We start from the raw sequence: 24948 nt of genomic DNA, 5'->3' as shown, positions 1-24948 counted from the left end.
GGCCGGTGCTCTCGTTGCCGCGGGGCCGAGCCGCACGGGCCGTGTCTCCCCGGCTGGGCGGTGTTGGTATCGGGGCTGCCGCGAGGTTAGCTCCGGGCAGTTGTGGGTCACGTCTGACCTCCAGCTGCACTGGGCAGGCTGGGCTGGAGGCCAGCTGAGGGCTAGGATTGCATCTGCTGGGATCACATCTTCTTCTGCACTTGTTTGCCTGGGCACAGGCAGTGCCAACTCAGCTGTCCTTCAGCTTCTCCCGGGTCAGCTCATCCTGCCTGCCTGTTGGAGACTTTGCCTGAGTGCAGGCTTGCCAGTGGTCCCTGGGTGAGCCTGGAATACGGGTAAGGGGAGGCTTCCTTGGAGCCCCCTCCCAGCCAAGAGCTGAATCTCATTGCTCTGCTTTTCCCTGGAGTAACCAGCCCTCTTCCCAGGCCAGGGTGAGGCTGGCTCTGAGAACACAACCCAAGAAACAATTCTAAAATGCCCCCAGGGCTTTCTGAGGCGTGCTTGACGTGACCATTGGACTTCCCAAAGAGTCATGAACTGTTTTTGTGGTGACTGCAGCAGCTCAGGGTGGGTGTGTGGTGTAGAGAGAGGCAGGGCAGGAAGGAGCAGGTGCCCAGGTGTGTGATGCTTCTCCTGTCCTTGCTCACTGTGCTGCTGCCTGTGTTTGCTGTTCCCCCCAGGCGTTCCGGGTGTTCGAGCGCATGGCCAGGCAGGACGATGAGAAGAGGCGCCGCGAGCTTGAGGCCAAGCTGAGGAAGAAGGAGGAGGAGGAGGAGGCAGCTGCAGCCGCCGAGAGGGTGAAACTGTGTCCTGCAGCTCAGGAGATCGAGGTGGAGACCACAGAGCACATCCCAGCAGCAGATGCTGGGGAAGCTGCAGGCACACAGGAGCCAGCTGCAGCCCAGGGCGCTGCAGCCCCCAGCCCGCTGCCAGTGGAGCCTCCAGGGGCTGCTGCCCCAGCAGAGCTGCCCACGTAAGGCTCTCTCACTCTCTTCATGCTGCTGGTGGGGGGAGGCAGAACCCTGGGCAGAGCATCCACTGTTCCCTGCACAGCCCTTTTTGGGTTTTGGCTTTTCTCTGCAGGCACTCAGCCCTTCAGGAGGCTGTGAGGATTTCCCTTGCAGGCCTCCAAGGCTGGAGGCATTGTGTAACTCCCCGCAGCAGGGCAGCAGTTGTTGCGCTGTGGGTGGTTCAGGGTTTCCCACTCTGCTCTGAGCAGGGGAGGTGGCATATCCTGTACATGGCCCCACAAAGCTGGGCTGGGCCATGCAGCTCCTCCACAAACTGGTTATGGTGTGCACTGTCCCTTTTCTGGCACCTGCTAAGGCTCACGAGGAAGTCTTACATCCTTTTTGTGAGTGCTGGACTCCTGGCATGCTGGGAGACATCCCAGAAGCCATATGGGAGTGTGCACAGGTGCCTGCAGTACCTGAGAGTGTGCACGGATACCTGCAGTACCTGTGAGTTGGTGCTGGAGTGTGCACAGACTCCTGCAATACCTGTGCATGTGCACAGACACCTGCAGTACCTGCAGGTTGGGGCTGGCAGGCCTGGCACAGAGACCTGCAGTACCTGGGAGTTACCTGTTGGCAGGCCTGGCAGCTGCAGCACCAGAGACCTCTGGAGGTCTCTGGCCCAGCCCTTGGCTCAGAGCAGGGCCAGCTTTGAAGATGAAGCAAGTGCTGCAGAGTTTTCTCTTCAGCTTGGTGGCTTTCCAGCAGTGCCAGGCAGCTTCCATTTGTGCAGAAATGTCTTTGTGTCACAGTCCTTCCACAGGTTCTGGGACGCTCCCAGTCTGGCTCTGCTGAGCAGCAAGCTGTGGGTTGTGGAGAGCCAGCACGGCCCCTCTGAACCTGAATGCAGGTCCTGTACAGGCTCCACTCATCCTTCCCTGGCATCACCCTGACCCTGAGCCAAGTCAGAGCTGCCCAGCCCTTCCTCAGGGCCCTCGTGCCTCACTGAGGCTCAGACTGCTGTGTTTCTTTGCTGACCAGGTCAGGGGTGGTGCTGTGAGCTGGCTGTGCAGACTCCATCTCCTCCTCCCCTGCCTGGTGGGTTCTGTGGTCAGACCCGTGTGGTGGCTGTGCCATCTCTGATCGCCACAATGGTCCTGACCGCGTGTGGGGCTTTGCTGTGCCTCGTCCCTGCTGTCCCCTGGTACTTGGTGAGGAGGGAAGCCTGGGCTGGGGGTCCCTCCTCCCAGCCAGTTTTGGAGCAAGCTGCCAAAAAGGAGTGGACCACTGGAGGACTCCCGAATCCTGTAAGGGGATGGAGAATTCAGAGCTCAGACTTTGGGGCATATTCCATATGCCTTTGAATATGGAAGGGACAGTCTGAGGAACAAAATCTTGGGAGCAGTGGAATGATAAGTGGCAGGAGTGGAGAGGTTTGGTTCTTCTGCCAAGAGATGGCTGGGCACTCAGGCTCTGTGTTCAAGGTTGCCAGAGCTCAAGGAGCATTTGGACAATGCTCTCGGGAAAATGGTGGCATTGTTGAGGTTGTCCTGTGCAAGGAGTTGGACTCAGTGATCCTTGTGGGTGCCTTCCAGCTCAGGGTATTCCATGATTGCATGTGGAGTCAGGTTCTGCAGCCTTGGCTGGAGCCATGTTGGAGAAGAGCCTGAGCTCTGGCTGTGTTGAGGAAGAGTCTTGGAGTGGCCACTACAGGGAGGGGGAAAGGGGACAGGCAAGATGGTTGCTGAGTCACATGGCCCAGTGGAGGAGGAGAAAGGGCTTGGGTGTAACTGATGTGCATCCCACGGGGTAAAGATAAGCCAGAAGCCAAAAATGAAATCGTCTGCAATGCCTGCGCTGGAGCTCTCTTGGTAAAGGTGGATTTTCTCTGGGGCTGCCAGTCTGACCCCATTCCCTGGGCAAAATTAGCAAGTCAAAGAAATCCCTGCCAGAGTGCACAGCAGAGACCTGGGTGTGTCCAGCCCAGCTTTCTCCCAGTGGAGAAGAGAGGGAGAGATTGGAGGCCCAGTGAAGCTGTGAGCAGAGGGAGCTGGGCTGGGCTGAGTGCCAGTTGCTCCTGTCCCTGTTCAGGCCACGTTTGCTGTGGTTTGCCCCAAGAAGTTTCACCTCAGGGCTTTGGCTGTGGGGCATCAGCTGGTGTGAGGAGAGTTCAGCTGCCTGAAACAAATGTCAGGGCTGCAGGAAGGAAACTGGAGGGATCAGGAAGGAAGGTGGGGGCTCGTGTGAGAGCAGGATTGGTCTGACAGCGAGTGTGGTGGAGCCAAGAGGGATGGTTTCCGCTGTGTCTGGTGAGAGCCTGGTTAAAACTCAACCCTTGCAAGCGCCACCCTCTGCGTGTGTCCTGGCACTGCTGCAGCTTGGCCCCTGTCAGACCTCACACTCAGGTGCTGTTCTGCAGCCTGCAGTTGTGGCATTGAGCACCAAGCCCTGCGTGGCAGCTCTCCCCTGGGTGTTGCCATGAATAGAAGGTGCCTTCTGCTGCGTAGAGCTGCCACTGCAACTTCTGCCCTCCCCAATGGGCTCTTCTCCCTCTTCTCCTGCTGCTCCCACCACCCCAAACTCGCTGGTGGGGTGGAACACCTGCAGCCCCCTTGGTGCCCTCCCAGTTTAAACCCGTGGTGGGTGAGACCAGGTGCAGGTGGCCCTGTGCCAGTTGCAGGAGTCTCGTGGTTTCCAGGCCAGGAGCAGGGGGTGTGTGCGGGCTGAAGGAGGGCAGGGGAGCCCGCGGTTTGTCCCGCTGTAGTTGGTTTCGATGCCTCTGGGGGGCACTGGAGCCCCCGGAAAGGCACTGGGGGCCGGGCGGGCACCCCCCGACAGACTATTAATAATTTAACCAACTGCTTAATTCTCCACAGCCCCTTCCTTCTGAGCAAAACCCAGAGCTACCAGCCTGGCTACGAGGGGCGCATGAGTAATGCACAACTCTGGCAACAGGAATGCAGAAAAGAGCTTAAACAAAAATATTTTCCATCTCCCTTCCTTCCCCCCGCCCCTCCAGCCGCTGGTGAAGAAAACCGCTGCCACTAGAAGCTATATAAAAACTTGCTCATTCTGTCAACCTGACGGCTCTGGAAATGTAGGGCAGGTACCATCCCAGATCTGCCAGCTCCCATCAGAGCCTCGCGCTGCGCCCGGGTGCTGGGCTGTTGGTTGGGAACATCTTATGAAGCACAGCGAGGTGGTAGCAGCTTTTTCAGGGTCGATCCAGATGAATCAAGCCAGTTTTGCAGGTGTGGAGGTTTTCAGGGCTCAGTCTGGGGCTTGTCCAGGTCTCCCGAACTCCCTCACTTGTGAAAGGCAGGTGAATCAATTCCTTTTTGCTGCATGTTGCTGTGCCAGATCACCCAGCAGCAGCTGGTGTAAATACACTGAGGACTGAGGTGTCTTTGGGGTGACATTTGTGCCAGGAGCTGGGCCAAGGGGACAGAGGTCTCTGTGCCACAGAAGAAGCCAGGCTCCTCTTGCAGCTGCCCCAGTTGTGGCAGCTCTCTTGCTATCCCTGCCTTGCCAGGAGGGCAGCAGGGCACAGCCCTCCTCACGCCTCACCATGGGGCTGCTCTTCCTCGCCTTGCAGCTGCACAGTCCCAGCTCTGGCTCTTCCCCCATCTGCTCCCAGAAGCCATCCTTGCCTGAGCTCAGCTCCTAATTTTGAACACCTCTGCTGCCCAGCACCCTCCCCTTCCCCCAGCTTGGATTCCATCCTGCATATATTTGCCACACAGCATTTAAAATAGAGCCTGGCAGCCCACGTGTGGCACTGCGCAGCCCGGCCTGTGCTTGTGCTTTATGACTTTGGTTCCTGGCTTCCCTCTGCTCCTTGCTTTCTCCCAGTGTGAACTGGGGGGAAGCTCTCATCCCCCTGTCTTGTGAGTCCCTTCTCTTACTCCAAGTATGGGCTGGAGGTGGTGCAGGAGGCTGGGAAGGGCAGTCCTGGAAGCCTGTGCATGATGGTGAATGTCTCACCTTCATGTGTTTCTCCCTCCAGCTCTCGTGTCTCTCCCAGGTGCTCCAGCCAGGTGTGCTCAGGCTGGGGCAGCTCTGGTCTGTACCTTAGAGATCGTCTGGGCAGGTGAGGTCTCTGAGAGGAGGATTTTTGGGTGTGGACACCCAGGAAGCAGGGCCTCTGGGGCACAGAACACCGTGCCAGGTGGGGCCAGGAGGCTGTGCAAGTGCCTCGTGCCTGAGGAACCCTTTGGCTGCTGCTGGGCACAGCAATGTGCAGGGCAGAAACCCTGGGGTCTCTGTGGCCTCAGCCCTTCACCTTCTGGGGTGTGGAGAGAAAAGGGCAGCAAGAGGAGTGGGCTGAGGTGAGGAGGGGGCTCTTCATGGCTCCTTGAAGGAGACCCTTCGGGTGTTCTGGAGCCTGTGACTGGGGAAGGGGCTCTGCTCACCCTGTGCACACAGTGCCAATGCCAAGGAGGGGGGCAGACAGGCTGCTGCTGAGCAGCAGAGCCCTGGCCACACTGGGTTCCCCACACACCTGGTCCAGGTGAGGCCCCCACCAGGCTGGTCTACCTCCCTGCTGTCCCTGGGAGGGGAGCTGGGGCTCAGCAGTGACCTACAAAAACCCCTGGGGTACTCCCTGGCTGGATTGAACCAAAATGCGTTAATCTGGTGAGCTGACTCCTGACGTTCCAGCTCTCTCCTGAGACCCACCACTCCCATTCCCAGAGCCCCCGGCCACCTGGAGTTAACCCTTTGTGACCTGCACTGGGAGCATCCCTGGGATGACACAGCCGTGCTCTGGGAAATTTCCATGAGGCGCCTGTGTGAGTCTAACTCAACTTAGCAACGGCTTGGCTTTGCTGGAAGCCCAGATGGCATTTTGTTGTGAGGTGCCTGCAGGATGGGCTTCCTGGCATGGCTGCATCCTCCTTGAGGTGCCGGGGACAGGAATTTCACTGCTGGTCACCCTCTCTGGGGGAGCAGGGCTATGAAGAGGAGCTGCTGCTGCTAACTGCAAGGCTGGTTTTGTTTGACTCAAGACCGTGTTGTCCCAAGCTTTCTCCTTTCAAGCCTTTTCCATTCAGAAGGGAGAGGAACCCTTAGGTGCTCCGCAGTCTTGTCTGGGACTGTCCAGACCAGAAGCCAGTTAAACTGGTTTCTGTCCCTGCTGCCCCTATGGGCTTTCCTGATGAGCTCACCTCAGCGTCCATGCTGTTTTTCCAGCCTGACCTAGAAAGGAGCTGATCTTGATCCATATTTAAGGAGAATCTGTCCTGGTTCCGATTCCTCTTCTGCACGTGGGGCTGTGCACAGGGAATTCCTCCAGCGCGGCCAAGGCCTGTCATGAGCAGGAGTCAGACAGAGCTCAGAGAACGGCCTGACCTGATGCAGCTGAGCTCCATCTGGTCCCGTATCCTGTCTCCATCAGCAGCAGATGCGGGGGGAAGAGGAGAAGAACAGAATGAGCGGTGCAGTGATACTTTGTCTCTGCTTTCACCCTATCCGGATACAGAGTGGTTCAGTGCCTTTCTAAACACTTGGTCCTTCAGCCCTTTGGGGGGATTATTATTAGATGTTGAGGAGCAGTCAAGGTCCAATTTTCCAGTGTTCTCATGGAGAACCAGGCCCCTCCAGTTGGGTAGCTGAGATCAGCAGCAGAGTGCCAGCTTCCCTGTGCTGCACTGAACTGCTAAGGCTTTTGGTTGCCCTACCAAGGTACTGAGCTCCAAAATTAGGTCCTGGGACCAAAAATAACTAAATTAAAACCTATAAATTTTTCACTCAACAAGCAGAAAATCCCAGGGCTGGAAACCAAGGGACAGCATGTGCCCAATTCTTAGGTAAAAAAGCAATTACTGTTTGCTTGGTTTAATATTGCAGTGTTCACCAAAAGGGGCCTAACGTGGAAAACTACCTGGATTGGGCCAGGTTCTGTTGGTGGTGCAGGGATCTGAGAGGCCACCTTGTCCTCTATTCCCACAGCTCAATCCCACTGGCTTCTTTTGGCCTTATCCCCCTTTGCCAGGGCAGCCTGGCTGGCTGCGTGCAGGTGTCTCTCACGGGAGATCTCTGAAGCCCAAGGCTGTATAAGCTCTGTGCAAACAATAGAGATCCCAGGGGTCTTTTCCAGACGGTGGCACGTCCTGCTGTCCTTGACCTAAATATCCCAGCAGTAGTGAAATTTAGCCCCCTGGTGCCAGCACTCCAGCACTCTTCTGCAAGCCGGTGGTGGCATTTCCACTTGCCTAATGTCAGTAAGTTGGCGCTGTGGAACAGCTCTGTAAATAACTCGGGATGCAAAAGGGAAGGCTCAGAGCTCTCCTGAAATGAGCCAGCTTGGAAAAGAGCAGGGTTCTCCCCCAGCAGGGAGGGGGGCAGAGCATCTCAGTGGGGCTGGCAGGGGCTCCAGATGCAGAGGAGGCAGGTGCATTTGTTGGGTGGCTGCTGGGTAGAGCAGCAAAGGCATCATGTGGGCACCTGGTACCCAGGAGGAGCCTTGACCCCTTCCCACTATGTCACCTGGGTTTGGTGGCACAATGAGGTCTAGGAGGATGTGTCCTGATGGGCTTGATTTTTGGTTGTTGGTCCCATCCTGGTGGTAAGTTGAAGCTCTGAGGCTTCCTGAAGGTGAGGTGACCTTTGAAGTACAAGTCATATGGGGAGCAGCTGAGAGAGCTGGAGGGGCTTATCCTGGAGAAAAGGAGGCTCAGGAGGAACCTTCTTACTCTTGACAACTGTCTGACAGGAGAGGATCTGGCTCTGCTCCTAGAGAACAAAGGTCTGGAGAAAAGGAAACAGCCTCAAGTTGTGCCAGGGGAGGTTTAGTTTGGATATTGGGAAGATTTCTTCATGGAAAGAACTGCCCAGCCCTGGCACAGGCTGCCCAGGGCCATGATGATAGAGTACTTATCCCTGGGGGGTTTGGCAAACATGCAGATTTGGGACTTGGGTCCGTGAGTTAGTGGTGGCCTTGACGGTGCTGGGGACACAACTGGACTTGATGGTCTCAGAGGGTTTTTCCAACTGAAATAATTCCATGATTCCATGATCCTTGTAAGGCTGGTGGCGGGCACTGCAGGCTTGAGCCTGGGCTGCACTTCCTGGCTGGGCTGTGCCTCAGGTTTCAGAGTGAGGGGGAAGGCGGTGGCTTGTATTTTTCACTTTGTGTTTTTGAGAGCAGGATCACCAAGCTGCACAGTGCAGTCCTGGGGTTGTGTGCTGAGGATCCCAGGGATAATGGGCTATGGGGAACTGTTGACAGACCTCTGCCCACTTTGGGGATGAAGAAGACTTTCCGAAACTGGATTTGGGTGGTTCTCCAGCAAACCAAATACACCTGGGTTGGAGGAAATCCTGAGGACTGGGAGGGCCCTGACCACTGCTGTTCAGGGCTGGAGCTTGCTGCTGGACAAGGAGTGTCACAGAGGATGGGGATGGATCACAGGGGATCAGAGGGGATCCTGAAGTTTATTGACTGCAGTGTGACTTGAACTGTAAAGGAAGGGATTTGGCATTCAGCTTGCTTAATGCTGTGCCAGAGCCCTCATTAGTTGAAGTGGTGGTACAGAGAAGCCTTTGTGGAGCCCTGGGTGCCTCCTGGATCCAGCGAAGGTCTGGGAGCTGCAGTCTACATTTTCCTACCCTGGCACTTCCCAGGCAGAACCCAGAGACAGAAAGTGCAACTGTCCTGATGTTTTGATGCCAAAAGATGTTAAATCTGGAGGTGGGAGGGAGGTTCCTTTGTAGCTTGCTTGCAGAAGGAGTGCAAAGCTGGGATTTTCTGTGCACACAGTCCCTGCAGCTTTGGGAATGCAGCTTTCTGGTGAGGTTAAACCTCTGGATTCCCTACCTGTTGCTACAGCACCTACACTGGAACCCTGAGGAGAAGAGGGCACACTTTACCCTCTTCAAAATCATCTTAGAAGCTATTTTTTTTTAGCTTTGGCTGAAGCTTGGTAGGAGCTTTTTGGGGCGCACAGACCTTCCTGTATCTTGAGGCACTTTTGGTTCTCATCTGAAAAGCTAGTAGGCAGAAGTTCTGGAAATCAGTATTCCAGTAAATCTGTATTCTGTTGTGTGTGCTAGTGTCTTTGGGTTAGTGTGGCCTTTCTGCAGCGATGCAGAATGGGCTCTGCCATCCCCCTGCCTGCCTAGCTGGCACTGCTCTGTGGTTTCTGCCCTGCTGGGCTGCCTGCAGCCCCTGTAGTGCTGGGAGGGCAGGATGCAGGTGTGGTGCAAGGAGCTTCCCCAGGAGGGAGCAGGGATTTGTGGTAGAGTGAATGCCTGGAGGCTGCCAGGGCTCTGGCAGGCCACCCTAGGAGGGTGACACGAGTGCTGCCACAGCAGGAGGATGGTTATTGCTGACATGGTGCTGGTTCCCAGCAGCCCTGTGCTACCTGCAGTTGAACTGCTCCAGGCTGAGAGGATCACCTTCGTTGAGTTGTTCTCAAAACCCTTGGAATTTTTTCCTTCTTCTTATGGGGGGAAAAGGGGGTCCGTTGGCATGATGCGATATCAGTTCCTTCCCGTGACACTTTCCCACCTCTGCTCCTCATACTGCTGTGTCTTTTCCTCAACTTCTGCATGCTTGCACCAAAACTCCTCAGTGAAGAGGAACTCAGTGAGCTACCCTGCTTCTTCTGAGCTCAACCAACCAGATCCTTGGGTGTGTTTGGTTCCTGCTCTTTGTTTGTGTCCAGCACTGCGTTCGCAGAGTTGATGCTGCAGCTGTTGAGCTCCAAGGACAGAAACGTGTTCAGCTGGCTGTCCACAGAGCCAGGATTGCTGTTGCCATTTCCACATTGCTCAGCTCATCGTGCGTCACCAACCCACGGAGCTGGGAATCCCGGAGCAAGAAATGCCCGGGAATCTGTGTATGGGGCTTGACATCCAGCACGTCCACCAGGGACAGCACTGCCACCTCTCAGGGAGTCCTGTCCTCTTGTGTGGCTGCCCAGTGTGTAGGGAGGGAGTGGCTGCAGTGCCAGGGACACGCAGCGGCTGCGCCATGTGGCTCTGAGGAGTGGGGAACAGATCGGCTGCTTCTCGACGGTGCATTGTTAAAGGTTTCACCTCCCCCAAAATGACACATTGCGAGCAAAAATAGAACAAGACAGAACACATAGACCCACCCCCACCATCCCCACCACCCGGCAGCCAAGTGCACGCAGTGCCAAACCCTTGGGTTTAAAAGCTGGTGCTTTGTCACCCTCCCTCCCCTCAGTCCTGCCACCACCTGCCCCAGCCCAGCAGGTGTTCAGGCAGTCCGGTGAGTGACCATCACACCAGGAGTGGCTGTACTGCTGGACAATCACCACCCAACTCACACTGTGGGCTGGATCTGACCTCTCTCTTCAGCTGCTGGGTCTGGGATGGGAGCAGGAGCCGTGGTGTTGGTGCAGGAGGTTCTCTCACCCCCTGCACAGTGGTGCTCTTGGGACAACGTGACAGATGCTTTTGGCCAGGAGAGCCACCTCCGGCGTGGTGGCATGGCTTGGCCCAGCCTGCTGTGAGCCAGAGCTCTCTCCTGTGAATGGTGAGGGAAGCTGCCTCCCAGCCAAGGAGCAGGGTCCAATCCTGGAGTGCCATGGTGTGTGCTAAGCACAGTTGGACCAGGCAGAGATCTGGTTGGAAAACGTCCAGGAAAGGAAGAGTTGCTCCAGGAGGTGGTAGAGCTGTCAGCCGTTTGTCAGCAGTGCCTAACAAGGCTGCGGCCTGCCTTCACCACCCTGCATCCTCCATGGCTCCAGAGCTGGCAGTTACACTGGCAGTGGAATTATCCAGGCTTCGTGAGTCCCTCCGTGATCTGTTCAGGGGTACAAAGCCCATGCGTGGATTTTTAACATTAGAAATAGAGCTGAAGCAGAGGTTGGTGGTGTCTTGGGTAAACACCTGGGGGGATTTGGACTGGGAGTTGGGGAGGAGAGGAGTGGAGAAGTGATGGCACTGGAACTCGCATCCTCAGGACGAGCAGCCATGGCTGGAGGGAGGTTTAGGCACTCTTCGGGGGAACTTCTCCCCCTGAAGCTGGATGAGGGGCTGCAGGGCCGAGCCAGTGGGGCTGGGCTTGTCCAGTGAGCTGCACATGATGGCAGAGGTGGTGGTGACATGTCCCTCCTTCAACCGGCTGTGCTCCAGTTCTGACGCTGTAGCAGCTCTGGAGAATGACAGAGCTGTCCCACAGGGACAGTTGGGCTGGGGATAAGGCTGCTGTCACCTGCACAGTCCCTATACTGTGCAGAGAGACGTTGGACAGAGCAAGTCCTGCCTCAGTTTCCCTGTTGCACAGTTAACACTGGCTGTGGGGTGGTGAGTCCACCCGTGCTCTCGTAGGCAGTGAGATGGCATTTGGTAATCTCCCAGTGGGGCTATCCAGAACTGCCTGACTGGGATCTGCTCTCTCTTCTCCTGAGGAGAAGGCGCATCCAGGGCAGACCTGGTGACTTTGTGACAGTGAGTGATTGCTGGTTTTATCTGTGCTGAGGCCGTGTGGCATTTGCAGCTGGCGTCTCACCGTTTGTGCCTTTGTACCAGTGCATTTCTCCCACCTTTGATGATCTGCATCTGGTCTCACGAGCCTTGACTGGGCATAAGCCCACTGCCTCCTCCTGCTTCCTTTGGAGTTTTTCCCCGGAGAGGTCTGGAGGGAACATGCCAGGGGAAACAGCTGTTTGATGGTTCTTGTCTGGTTCTTTTGTGATTGCAGGGAGCCAGTGACACTTGGGGTGGCAATTCCCAGCTTCCTCCAGGTGCTTGCTGGCAGGTTTGGGAGGAGCCAGGTTGGGCTCTGCCTTGGCCAGCGTGGCCACTGAGCCAGAAAACTGGGCTTGTCGTGGAGGGAGGCTGCAGAGAACTGAAGGGTGGGGCAGGTAGGACTGTGGGGTGTCAAACCCCCTCCATGCTGCTGCCCCTGAAGGTCACAGAAGAACAGAAAGTGGCCAACACTGCTTAGAAGGAAACACTCTTAGGAGGAAAAAAGCCCAGCTGGGTTTGAAATTGGGTCAGATTTGTTCTCTGGTTCACCGTGTGGCCTTGTGGCCAGCCTGGGATGGAGGGCAGGAGTCCCATGAAGCTGTGCCGTGCCTGGGCAGATGCCACAGCATGGGTAAACATCTTGTGAGGGCATTTAACCAGCCAAGCTGCCCCGGGCTGCACAGACCCTCCTCCCTGCCAGGGGCTGATGCAGGGTGGTCTCTGAGACAGTTGTGCCTTGAGAGCCAAGCTGGGTTCCAGCACTGGGCTGTTCCTAGGTGGGGACCAGGGGACACATGAGACAATGCCTGGGGCCATGCCTCTCTATTTCAACAGGTTTTCTTCCCGCGGGGGTGAGCCCTGCAGACCCTGCCAGCCCAGCCCCTGGCCGCCTGCAGCGTTGGGCTCCTCGCCCTCCAGCCTGTTTGACTCCTCCAGTCCGGGGGCGGCTGGGAAGCGACAGCTGGAGCCAACGCAGCAGCTCCCTGCCATGCCAACCCTGTTTCCATGGCAATGGGCACCCAATAGGCGACTGCCAGCCAAGGCCAAGATGCCCGAAAAATGATGCATGCCCCCTGAAATGGCCAGCAGAGGCTGGGAGCCAGGGAGCTGCCAGTGCCAGCAGTGCCTTCAGGGCCTGGGATCGGATCAGAACCACCCTGATGCACAGTGGAGCAGGGCAAGTGAAACCCTTGGTGGACCCTGTGAAACCACAGAGAAAAAAAATGGGGACGTGCAGCCACGTCGACAGCCCCCTCCGGCTGTCTTACAGCCTAATTTAATTTAAATAGATGGCTCTTACATAACCCTCAGGGCACTGGGCTGCTGGAGCCAGCCCCACCCCATGCTGGTGAGGGCCCCCCCAGAGTGGAGGTGCCAGGAGGGGAGAGGGGCACAGGAAGATAGGCTCCCCAAAGCTGTCTGTGCCCTGAGGCTGCTCCTCACCAGCCCCCCCTTTATGTAAGTCCCTGACCCCCATGTTTATCCAGCTCTCCATTGAAGCCTAGGTGGGTATCAAAACATTTTAAAATAACTCTGCCTTTTGTTAGCACCACAGCTATCTTTAGAAGAGATTTGATTTTATTTGAAAGCCCTCTCTGTGAGAGTTCAGTGGAATAGATCCCCAGCCCAGCAGTTTAAAGGGATATAGGTGTGATGATCTCCTTTCTTGTCTGGAAACACAGTATTGATTATTGCTTATTGATATGATAAACTCCATCTTACCCCTGCAGCCATCTCCTCAGCTTTTCTGGCATTTCCACAGCTGGAAGGGGCAGTGTTGTGCTCAGAGTGTTGCTCATGATTCACTTGTCCAGGCACCCTGGGATGGCTCTTGAGGCATCCTGGTCCCCAGCTCCATCCCCTTCCTGTGAACAATTGCCCTGCTCATAACAGCTGGTGGTTTTCCCAAACGTTAAAATCAGGGTGAGGAGAACCAATGCTGTGTTTTCAGGTCACAACCATAGGCCACCACCTCTGCAGCTGTGACAGTGGCTTGGGGGACAGCTCACACCCAGCACATGCCAGTGTCCCTGCTCCAGCTGTGATGGGAAGAGGAGGGAACAAGGAGCTCTGCACTGGAGCAGAGGTGGCCAGGGAGGTGCTCTGGACCCACTGGGGGCCAGCTCTGCACCTTTTGGGCAGCCAAACCGTCGTGTGTCTCACCAGTTGTCCTTTCAGCAGGGTTGTTGTCCCTGCAGCAGACTGGGGAGACGGGACTGTGAATCACCCACAGTGGGCAGGGTGGCTGTGGTCCCTCTGTCCTGTGGCTACTTCCTTGGACCTGCTGCCTTCCATAGAGCCAGCAGTGAGGGAGAGATACTGTAGGAGGACCAAGCAGAGGCTATGCCCTCCCTTTTGGTTTCTTGCATCCTGTTCTCAGGCTTCCTGCTCTCTCCAGCCTCTGGTCTTTCTGACATTTAACCTGTTTCCCCTTTCTCCCCCCACAGGAGACAGGAGCAGTTCCAGACAAACCCCGACAGCTACAATGGGGCTGTGCGAGAGAATTACACCTGGTCCCAAGATTACAGTGACCTGGAAATTAAAGTGCCTGTGCCCAAGCACATTGTCAAAGGCAAACAGGTAAAGTGGTGTGAGTGGTGTCTCTGTAGCATTTCCCTTTCCATTGGGGTGCACAGCTTTCCTGGGAGACCGTGTTTTGTATTGAAGGACCAAGATGTGGTTGTGCCATATTCCACAGTGTGAGTCTGGTGAGGACTGAGATCGCAGCCTGCCCGTGTTCCTGTTGTGTTGCAGTGTCCTCTGCTCCATCTCAGCTAGGCTCCCTGGCACTGCCTCACCCCTTCTGTGCTTTTTCTTTCTGCTTCCACTACCTGCATACTCACACACGTGTTTTGGAGCCTGGCTGGGGATGGATGCCCTTCCTCAGTTGTTCCTCTGGCTCTGAGTGTCTTCTGCCTTCTGTTTGGAAGCAGGAGCTGCTGGAACAGCTCCTCTGGCACTGGGGAGCTGGATCAGGCACAGCCCCTGTGTGGCTTGACCTGCTCTAGATGGAAGGGAGCCGGCCTGGGGAGGAGGCTGCGGGCCAGCCCCTCCTTCTGGCTGGCTTCATGCACAGAGAGGTCTCTCCTCTCTTTGGCTCAGGCAGGAACTCCCCTGTTCTCCTTGTGCTCATGCTGTTTTTCCTGCACCCCTTCTGTTCCCTCCTGGTCAGGGACCCAGAGGGAGTGTGCCCATGGCTGGCCTTAGCTGGAGCTAGAACTCTTTCCCAAGTGCTGCCCTTCCCTCTGTATTTTTCCATTTGGGAAGCCTGTGCTCCCCCACCTCCTGCTCTCCTCTGCTTCTAGGGTGGCTGAAAGGAGCACGCTGGAGTTTGTCACTGGCTTCAGCCTACACAGCTCCTCAGCATGCCAAGGAATGTCACTGGCAGCAGCAGCAGCAGCCCGGGCCAGAGGGGTGAGGGGGCACACGGCTGTCACAGGCACAGCAGGACACCAGGAAAATGCATCTCTCCCAGTGGGTCTCTAAAACAACCCCAGAGTGTTTCTTGAAAGGATTCTGGGGTGTCCAGATGGATATTCCATCCCTCTGCATCAAACTTTGGTCACGATTCCTCTCCCTGACTAGGAAAGTTTCCTCCATGCCAGGGAAGTTGTGTTCTTGCCAAAAACCCCACCCAGGGCTCTGTCTGCTCCATCCGTGGCCATGGAGAGGTTCACAAGCCTGCAGGAGCTCACAGGAGTAGAGACAGGATATGGTTTCCTGACCTTTCCTTGGTTCAAGACTGTGCCATGGCTGTGGAAGAGTCCGTGCACCTCAGAGGAGGCAGAGGGGCTTTAAGGCACCCCCTTCCCCTGTGCCCGTGGCATGGCTTTGCCCACCCTTGCCCCAGTACCTGCCCACGCTGCCCTCTTGAAGCAATTGGTTGTTCAGATGGTGGACTTCCTTCTCCTTGCACTCTCTTTCCTGGTGTTTGTTCATCCATCCTTCTTGGGGCTCCTCTTGGCAGCTGAGTTTCCATTTCCAAATGATTCTGTGTATTCCCAGCCTCAGGGGAGTGAGAACAGACAGTCTGGGGCTTGGGCCAGAGCAGGAGGACTCAGAGCAATTTAAAAGCTCCATGTACTTTGGACATGTTGTTCATGGGTACTTGCACAAGAGCAACATTCTCTTGCATTCAGACAACTTCATATTTAAAAAAAAATTACCAGGTTTTTGGCTTCTGCCTGCCAAGGCAAGATTAAAAATTTCCCCATTTGGTCCCTGGGTTCAGAGTGCACTCAACTCTAATGTTGCTCACAGTCTTCCTTATGACACATTTTGGGTTTTGGGCTGTTGCTATGGCACATTTTGCTCTGGTGAGCTTAAGGTTGCCTTGTATGGAGCTCAGGTGTCCTTGGAGCAGGAATGGGTGATTGGGTAGGTGAGAGCATCTTCCCCCATGGTCCCCCCACTCTGATCTACTTGTGGGCGCAGCAGAGGCCCGTGGATCTGAGCACTCAAATAGAGACGATGACTCCAAGCCTCTCTCTTTGCTGAACTCAAAAGGAGACAAGCTCGATTCCTCTCTCAGTTTGTATTTGCTTGTTTGAGCTGCGTGGGTGGGCGTGGGCGTGCAGTGTGCACAGTAATCACTGTGGTGAAAAGGCCACAGCACACAACGAGAGCTGGCTTTCCTTGGGGGCAGCCAGGTGTTCTGGGGAGCAGAGGTGCTCGCAGGGAGCATATGGGGAGGGACAGGAAGCTTCAGAGCTGCCAGAGTACTGTGGGTTGCTCTTGGCCTTCCCCAGGTGAGGGCTGTCCACAGGTACCGCCTTGTGCACACCCAAGTCCTCTCAGACATGTCCCTCCATGCATGGAGGGGCTCTCCAGCAAGGCATGTGCTGCCCCCGTCCCTACTCCTGGGGGGCTGCTGTGCTGGGTGGGACCTTCTTGCTAGGTGTGCGTAGAAGCAGTGTTGGAATGGCTTCTCGTGTTGTCTACTTGCACAGCAAAGTGGCCAGGTGAAGTCTTCCCAGACTTCTTCCATTTGGGTTTCTCTGCTCCCTCTCTCCACTCGTTGCTGGTCCCAGAGCTACCTAAAAGGTGTCCCTTGGCCCCACCAGATACCTTGTGCAGCCACCTGTGAATAAAACCCTCTCACATTTGGTTGTTTTTGTCCGTGTAGAACCCACAGACACAATGTCTGCCACAGACCTGTGCCTGCCATGTCTCCAGCTTAGGAGTCACCTTGCCTTTTTGCCCTTGGTCCTTTCTGGGCAGGCCCTGTCCTGTGCTGAGGGCCAGCATCAGTAGCTCTGTCCCTGCGCCCAGGAGCCCGAGCAGATGGTGGTGGTGGAGGGCAGAGCCTCATCCCCCTGCCTCTCTGCAGTAAGGTGTCAGCACTGGGCTGAGGGAGCTGCTCCATGGAGGGAGCACCTCCTCTGGAGGTGTTTTCATCCCAGCCAGGTGACAGCCTGCGGTCCTCTGCCATCCTCCTGTCCCTTCCCCAGTCCCCTATGAGCACAGTCCTGCTCCCAGCTCCCACTGGAGCTGACTCCCTGTGCTGTGTGTGCTGGGCCTCCTGTGCCCCTGCTGGAGCACACAGCAGGTTTGGGGGCTGTACCCTGGTGACATCAGTCACACACAGCCACGTTCCCTCTCTGGCTGGAGCAGCTCTGCCTGTCTTCTGCCTGCGTGGAGCTAGTGAGCTGCTGGAAGTCTCCTAGGTAATGGATAATGTAATAACATTTCAAATGAGATCTGCAGAGCAGGAGGAAGATCTGGGGGAACTCTGGGAGAGAATGCAGGCAAATCTCACTGCAGTCTCCTCCTCTCGGGCCAGCGCAGGGGGCCACAATCCTGCCCCTTCCCAGCCAGGTCCTCCCCACATCCCCTGGCTTGGCGTGGGCTCTGCTGGCGGCACCTCAGGGCTGGAGGGGACAGGAGAGAACATATGGTCTCTACAGAGACCAAGGGAACTGCGTGCCTCTCACAGCCTGCCTCTGTCTCCCCGGGGGACAGCCATGTCACCTGCGTGGCAGGTCGGAGCAGGGTTCCCCATATGGCTGCTGTGGGCGGGCACTGGCCCTGTTCCTGGGGACGGAGCTGCCCCTGTAGCAGGGAGCCAGGAAAGCGTGCTGCAGCATTCCTCCTGCACACAGCCCCTCCTCACGCACCCGATGGGAGGCCTGGGCTCAGCCCAGGGCTGCCTCCAGCAGCAGAAGCAGAGCCAAGGAGCAAGCTTTCAGCATGGTGCAGCAAACAGGGGATGACCTGCTGCAGCCCTAGTGTAGGAACCCTGACACTATCAGCCCCTGCTCAGCTATCAGGATCACACACACTCATGCCCAGCTTGGCACGGTGGCAGAGAGGCAAACCCTAAAGAGCTCTCTCACAGCAAGTAGATGTCCAACCTTTGAATGCTGTTTGGAGGCCTGTAGCATTCCTGGTCTCCTTTGAAGGGAAACTGAGGCACGGGGTAGAACCAGCTGCCTTGAATCCTTCAGGGGTCCCCCCAGTTGCTGGACTGTACTGCTTTTCCTTCCCTGAAGAGGTTCCCTCTCTCATCCAAACTGTCGCTCTTTGTTGTGAGAGAACAGTGGGATTCTCACCCTGCTGCTACAGATAGGACTGGAAGCTCTTCTCTCTCTCATCCCCCTGCAAGTGCACTTGACTCCAAACCCCAGCCTGCACAGTGAGAGGGGAAGCAGGAGCCTTCCGGATTATTGTGTTTGTCTTTGTTTCCAGGTGTCTGTGGATATCAGCAGTGGTGCCATTCGTGTAGCAGTGCTGGAGGGAAGCAGCCAACACGTCCTCATGGAAGGGAAGCTCACCCACAAGATCAACACGGAGAGTTCCCTGTGGAGCCTGGAGCCTGGGAAGTGTATTTTGGTAAGGGTGGTCTACACCAGCTGTGTCTGCTTGGCTCGCAGCTCTGCCATGCTTAACCCAAGAAACTGGAGCAGCTGGAAGTTGGAGCCAGCTCTAGATGTGTCTGGCTTTGCCTGTCCAACGTCTGGCTCATGCTGCCCTTGCCTGTGTGCTGTGCCTTGCCTCCTACTCCTGACTTGCCTGTCAGGGTGTGGGCTGGGCAGCACGACTGTCGGGCTGGGCAGAGGGGTCCCCAGCAGGGGACAGGCAGCACAGCCATCACTTGAGGGTGGTCTCTGTCCTTAATCCCAGCATGGGGCCCTGCACTGCACTGCTGGTCCTGCACACCTGGCCTTGCTGACCCTGTCTTCCAATTCTCCTGGCCCCACTCTAGCCCCAGCATCTTGGCAGGTGCCTGTTCCTCACCACTCCTTTCTGTCCTGTCATGGGATTCCTGCTTGCCCTGTTTGAGGTGGGCACTGTGGCTCCTCTGCCTCCAGCAGGCCTGTGGTTTGCTGGGGGTCTGTTGTCCCAAATCATCCCTGTCGAGGAGGTCTCAGGGCAGCTGATGCCCAGCTGTGTGTTATTGGTGGGTTCCCAGCCCCAAGCCTCATTTCTGAAGTGCTCCAGATGTTCAGGCTGAGGGTGGGAGTTCAGCTGTGCTCCCAGCTGGAGCTGCTTCAGTTCTGCTCTTCATCCTGGGATCTTGAGTGCCAAACAGTTTCCAAAGTTTCTATGCCAGTTTGGGGGCCAGGATTGTGCTAGGAGCAGGATTTTGCTACCTGTGACTATCTTTGCCCTATCCTTTTCCACCCAGAGGCTTTTCGAGAGTTTCAGGAGTACCAAAGCTGTTGTGAGACCCAGGAGAGGATACGTGGTGTCTCCTGGGAGGGAATGAGCTGGCTCTAAGCCTTTCTCCTTGTGGCATGAGGGTGGCAGCAGATGAGCACCCAAATCCAAGCCCTCACAGTGGAAAATGGAGTGGAAATGTGCTGCCAGAGTCAGGAATCCCGTGAATGGTGTCCGGGGAGGCTGCACAGTGCCACTTGACCACTGCTGATCCACAGGGATGTACCTCGGGTGACAGGCTGGTGCCAAAAGGTTGAGTGAGGTCCCTGCAAGGGAGAGGAGCTTCTCTGACGCTGCTAGGCCACTGAAGGGATGTGCTAGTGGCATCCTTAGCCTGCATTTTGTAAATATTCATGAACATCTTGAAAATTAGCTGATCTGGGACAAAGAAACAATCCTGGAAAGACATGAACCCGTTGAAGAGGAGGTGGCCCAATGGGTGTCTGCTCCACAGTGTGGATGGAAGTCTGGAAGTCCCTGGTGGGTGTTGCCAGCATCAGCAAGGGAGGCAGTGTCTCCTGAGTGCCTGCCAGAGGCTGGGCATGGCGCGGGCGGAGCAAGGCTCGATGCCTCCCGAGTGGCCGTGAGGAGCAGAGGGGGCCCGTCACCCCCAGCCCCAGAGCTGGCTCTTGCCTCAAATAGCACGAGCCCAGGCTTGTGAGGATCTCCAGCTGGCTGCCAACATATTGATGGTGGGATGAGATCTCGCTTGAAGAATTGTAAGGTAACTGGAGCAGAGTGAGTAATCCTCGCTCAAGAGCAGCTCCTTTTCCATGCGCTGAGTAGCCAGGAGTGGTTTGCGCCTCCTCCCGATTCATTCACCAGGGGACACCCACCCTTGTGGGAAAGCATTGCTTCATTCAGCGCCTGGATGGGGCCATTGGGGTTTATTTGGGGCTTATGGGGCATATGGACCCTTTCTGTGCCCCAGTTTGTGCATCGCTCCCTGTGAGCTCCAAATGCAGCAGTTGGGCTGTCTCCCTCCTGCAAGAAGCTGCAAGGTGCTGCCTGGCTTCCCTGTGAGACCCAGGGGTGGCATTCTCTGGCACGGTGTGGATGTAGCCAAAACTGAACTCACCCAGTGCCAGCACTGGGGTCGTCCAAGGAGATTCTGCCTGCCTTGGGGACTGCTTGGGACACCTTGGTGGCCCTGTCCATGCTGCATGTTCGTAGTCTGTGAATTGAGGTGATCCCTGCAGCAGAACTTGGTCTTGGTGCCAAGGAGGTGGAATCTCTCTTGCTTGGTCCTGTCTGTCTGAAAAGGTCTCAGTTCTGTGCAGAGGGGCTGTTGAGTCCTGTGTCCTCCTGCAGGGTGTGTCAGGGATCATCAAGATCCCCACATTCTTCAGGTGGCTGCAGTAACAGCTTTCTCACTGTCCTCAGCCTCCCTGGCCTCCTCCCAGCTCCCTTCTGGGATGCCATTCACAGCCGTGCCACCAGCAGACTCCCTTCTCCTCCAGCTCTTATCCTGGGGAGATTTTTTTGCCTTACAACCCATCCTAGTTCTGCTTTCCCCATCCTGCCTGGTGTTCTTATTCATATATCATCTTCATTATGTCACTCACTCTCCAGCAGCCCCAGAACTCCCCTCACCAGCATTCAGAGACCACTCTGCCTTCCGCCTCCTGCTCCATGGAGCTCTCCCAGCTGGAGCCCAGCCTGACACCAACATGTTTCTCATCTCATCCTTTGGCACACCCGTGTGCACGGCAGCAGAATCCAGCTGGCATTGTTCCTCAGTGCTCTGGCGATGTGGGGTGGGGGCCTGTCCATTCCTCCTGCTCAGGATTTTGTCCCAGGATCGTGCCCCTGCCTGTGGCATGCTGCACGGTACCCTGGTCCTGGGTGTCATCCCTGTGCTCTCCCTTCTCTGTCACAACCGCTTGCTTGTTGAAAGTGAGATTAAAATAACCTCGCTGTTTTTAGCAATCCCCACTGGGTGTTGTGCACAACTCCTTTTGGTATTATTTTCGTTGTGGAGGATTTTTCTCCCATTCCTTCTCTTTTTCTCTTCCTCTCAGCCTTTGTTTTCCATGCTTGGGCTTTTGTCAGCAAGTCCTGCCTTGAACGTTTATTGCAGTCTTGGCTTGCCATCCTGTGAGCCATGAGGCGGAGGGGATGCAGTTCATGGTGCTCAGCCCTGCCCTCCCCGTGCTGCTGAGAGTCCTCACTGGGGAAGTTCGCAGCTTGCCAGCAGCATCATGGGGTCATCCCTCCTGTTCCAAACCTGAGGAGCCTGAAGGGTGCTCCTGCTGCAAGTGTGGGCAGTCAGGGCTGCTGCCCCTCCACTTTGCTTTCTGTCTTAGGGTGATGTTCTGGGGGCTCCTCCACTCCCCCACCTGCCCACCCAGGGTTGGGAAGCCCAGGAGCAAACCCTCGGTGGCTCTCCCTCCCCTCCAAAGTGGAACTGTGCAATTAAAAAGAGAACAAGCATGCCTGTCTAGCTGGAAAAACTAACGCCTTCCCCAAGCTGGAATATTTTACCGGCTCTGCTCTCCCAGAAGGATTAAACCCCAGCCACCCCCTCCTGTATTAATTGGTTCCTTTTCTTCACACCACAGAGAAGCTTGGCTCCGTAACAGGAATGGCTGTCCATGTTCTCCCCTCCGGAGCTATTGAGCTTCCTGGGAGGTTTGAGCAAATTGTATTGTCTGCCTTTATTGATGATTTTGCAGAGGCCGACGAATGCCATAAATCTGCCCCGCTGCTGGGATTAGTGCTGAAATAACATGGGAGGAAGCAGCCCACTCTTCCTGGAAAAGCTAAAAGCAAGTTGGAGTTCCTGTTGCAGGATGCCCCATGCTGGCCTCAGCACAGCCCTGCTGGCCAGCCAGCTCTGTTCAAGGCACTGCCATCAGGATGGCTTTTCCCACTGAGGGTGTTGGCTGGAGCAGGGAGATAGCCCCTCTCCTTGTCCATCCCTCTGGGGCTGCTGCTGAGCTGTGGTGCCACGGGAAGCAGGTGCTGGCAGGCAGCAGGGGTGGCACAGAGCAGCAGGTGATGTCCTTGCCTCCTCTGCCACCCGTGCTGCCACCCACCAGCCAGAGCCAGGGGAGCTGAGGCCAAGGTTCCTTCTAGGTTAGGGAAAGGCAAGATGGCTGCACTGCCGCACCAGGGGCCCTGGCCCCACACTCCACCAGACACAGCCTCCTCATCCCACAGTGCTGGGCTCTGCCACTGCTGCTGTGTCAGCCGTGTGGCCCCAGGCCAGTGTCACCCCCAGGCAGGCGTTGCTGGGGGACACTGGTCCCAACTTTGAGCTGTAGTATGGGCTGAGATTTCATCCTCGGGGCGTGAGCTGGGGCTGTGGGGGCCCACAGCAGGGTTGTGCAAAGCCTTTGGCTGCTGAGGGAGAGAGGCACAAGCATGCCACCCCTCTGCCAGCTGTGAGGCTGGATTAGTGTGAGCTTGACTTCCACTGGTGGGCAAGCACCATGCTGCTGTCAGCCGAGCTCTGCATCCCTGCCATGGAGCTGTGAGGTGGGCAGGGGTACCAGCCACATCCTGGGCAGCACAGGGGCTGCTCTCCCCATTCACTGACCCACAGCTTGTCCCCAGATCAGCCTGAACAAGGGGGATGAGTACTGGTGGAATGCCATCCTGGAGGGCGAGGAGCAGATCGACATTGACAAGATCAACAAGGAGCGCTCCATGGCCACGGTGGACGAGGAGGAGCACGCTGTGCTGGATCGCCTCACCTTTGACTACCACCAGAAGCTGCAGGGCAAGCCCCAGAGCCATGAGCTGGTAGGTGCTGGCTACCTTGTGCCACCTGCCTTTCAAGGGTCCCATCCCCAGGAAAAGGGGCCCCATGGCTCTGCTCCATCTCAGAGCTCCTCTTCACGTGTCCCCCCACACTAACATTTGGGGGGGATCAGGTTCTGCTGATCAATCTTTTGCCATGCACTCCTGCCTTCCCCTTCCTGGCGCCCTGGCAAGTGCCTGTAAGCCCAGACCCTCTGTACCAGGGGTGGGCCCCACATCCCTGGGCCTCTTTCCCCGGCTGGCCCTGCTCAGGGCTGCATCCACATGGGTCTGGGCTCAGCCCGACCCAGGAGCTGCCTGGTGCTGCCCGGGGTGCTGTTTGGGCACAGAAATGGTGTGTGCCCCTGGCAATGACCACTGCCAGCCAGGCAGGAAGGGGCACTGCTGCCCACACCCCTTCCCGTGGGTCAGGTGGCCACGCAGCCCCAGCCCCTGTGGGATGAGCTGCAGAGAGAGCAGGGGGTGCGGGGAGCGGCGTGGCAGCACCCCGGGCTGACGGACGCCTCTTTGCAGAAGGTGCATGAGATGTTAAAGAAGGGCTGGGACACCGAGGGCTCGCCGTTCCGCGGCCAGAAATTCGACCCCTCCATGTTCAACATATCCCCCGGCGCCGTCCAGTTTTGACAGTGGCAAAAACAACTGAGAAATAAAGCGGGGAGAGGCGACCTGCCCGCCCCTGGATGCCCACCAGGATCCTCCCAGCCAGCGCCAGTGCCCGGGACTCACTGATCCATGCTGCCGGCACCGTCCGTGCTGTGAGGGGAAGCCTGAGGAAGTGGGCAGATTTACATCCTGTCACCACGGCAACTTGGGCACCAGGACCCCTCTCCTCCCCTCCTCTCCCCTCCCCTCTCCTCGAGCTGCTCCATGTTTTTCTGGAATAGAGGGAGCGTGTTGGGTCACGTTGGGTGGATAATTATTGTTTTTGGTGGAGGAGGATACTGCTTTTGGGGTTTCTGGGGGTGCAGAGCCCTCCCTGCCCTGGCACGGGGCAGCTTTGCCCCTCACAGGTGGAGATGGGTGCTGGCTATGGGCAGTGGGGATGGGGAAGCCTGGCTCTGCCTGCCTCTGCCAGCACCCTGCCCACCTGGCACCCCCAAATCCTCTCGCCAACCCCGCTCCAGGGTATCCCAAGGGGGCTGTGCTGCCCCTGCCCTCTGCCCAGCCCCCGGAGGGGGCTTTGTCCTGGCTTCCCCCTCCTTCATCTCCTCACTGGACGGTTGTCAGGACACCTGGGAGTGGGTAGAGGCCACAGCCATCCCCTAGGGTTTGCTCCCCCTGTGTCAGGGAGCAGCAGGGGTGCTTCCCACAGCACTGGCGTTTGGGGGGGCTACAGGCCCACCCCTCATGGCCAGCAGCTGGGCAGGAGCCCCTGAAACACGGGTTTCCCTGGCATGGTACTTGCGGGTCTGAGAGTGGGGTCTGCCTGGGAAGGGAGGCCCCAGCAAGCCCAGCCTGGCTCTCACAGCTTCCACCAGCCCTCCCCCCGCGGTGTGTGGGCTGGGGGTCCCCGGCCTGTTCCCCACCCCTCACCCCCAGCCTGCAATAAACACATGTCACCCTGGGGCCTGTGAGTGACTCGGTGCCACCAGGGGAGATGAGTGTGCCCGATTCTCCAGCATCACCTTGCTTAGGGGACAAGGACGGGGACACCGAGTCCGGGGTGTCTGTCTGTCTGTCTGTCTGCCGGCCCGGGCTCCAGACACTGGGGTGGGTGTTGTGGTGGATATGGGATTCCTAAGGGAGAGTAGAATTTGGGGGTCCTTCGGGGTGTGGATATAGGACTCCTGGGGGTGGAGGGAGTGAATTCTGAGATCCCTGGGAGGGGCTGGGTGTAGGATACCCGGAGGAGGGCTGAATTTATGGGTTACTTGGATGCGGGGGAGTTGGAATGTGGGATCCCGGGGGAGGGGGGCTAGATTTTGGACTCCTCGGGGTGTGGTGTGAGATCCCTGGGGAGAAGTGCTGGATTCTCGTGTCTGTGGGGCAGGGGGGTGGGTCTGGGATCCCCACAGCTGGCTAGGTTTCACACGGTGGGTGCTTTGGGGATGCCACCCCCGCCCGAGGTGTCGCCCACCCCAGTGCCGGCATCTCCCGGTGCTGATGCACTCACCGGGCCCCCCCGGCCCCC

At 57.0% G+C, this 24948-nt stretch overlaps 2 protein-coding genes across 2 annotated transcripts in view; both read left to right on the top strand.

Annotated features, from left to right (window-relative positions):
- The window catches only part of NUDCD3 (NudC domain containing 3), a 25994-nt gene extending 1612 nt beyond the window's left edge, over window positions 1–24382 (top strand). Inside the window, exons 2-6 of the mRNA XM_031065089.1 lie at window positions 585–973; window positions 13841–13973; window positions 18081–18224; window positions 22611–22799; window positions 23331–24382. Of these exons, the coding sequence (XP_030920949.1) occupies window positions 585–973; window positions 13841–13973; window positions 18081–18224; window positions 22611–22799; window positions 23331–23441 (966 nt within the window). The 3' untranslated portion in view covers window positions 23442–24382. The remainder of the gene's footprint in view (window positions 1–584; window positions 974–13840; window positions 13974–18080; window positions 18225–22610; window positions 22800–23330) is intronic.
- A 32-nt stretch (window positions 24383–24414) lies between these two features.
- The window catches only part of CAMK2B (calcium/calmodulin dependent protein kinase II beta), a 17632-nt gene continuing 17098 nt past the window's right edge, over window positions 24415–24948 (top strand). Inside the window, exon 1 of the mRNA XM_031065088.1 lies at window positions 24415–24527. Within this exon, the coding sequence (XP_030920948.1) occupies window positions 24415–24527 (113 nt within the window). The remainder of the gene's footprint in view (window positions 24528–24948) is intronic.

Source organism: Geospiza fortis, unplaced genomic scaffold (assembly GCF_000277835.1).
Source record: "Geospiza fortis unplaced genomic scaffold, GeoFor_1.0 scaffold658, whole genome shotgun sequence".
Taxonomy (NCBI): Eukaryota; Metazoa; Chordata; class Aves; order Passeriformes; family Thraupidae; genus Geospiza; species Geospiza fortis.
Note: the sequence above shows the minus strand (reverse complement) of the source record. Positions and strands in the feature narration are given on the sequence as shown.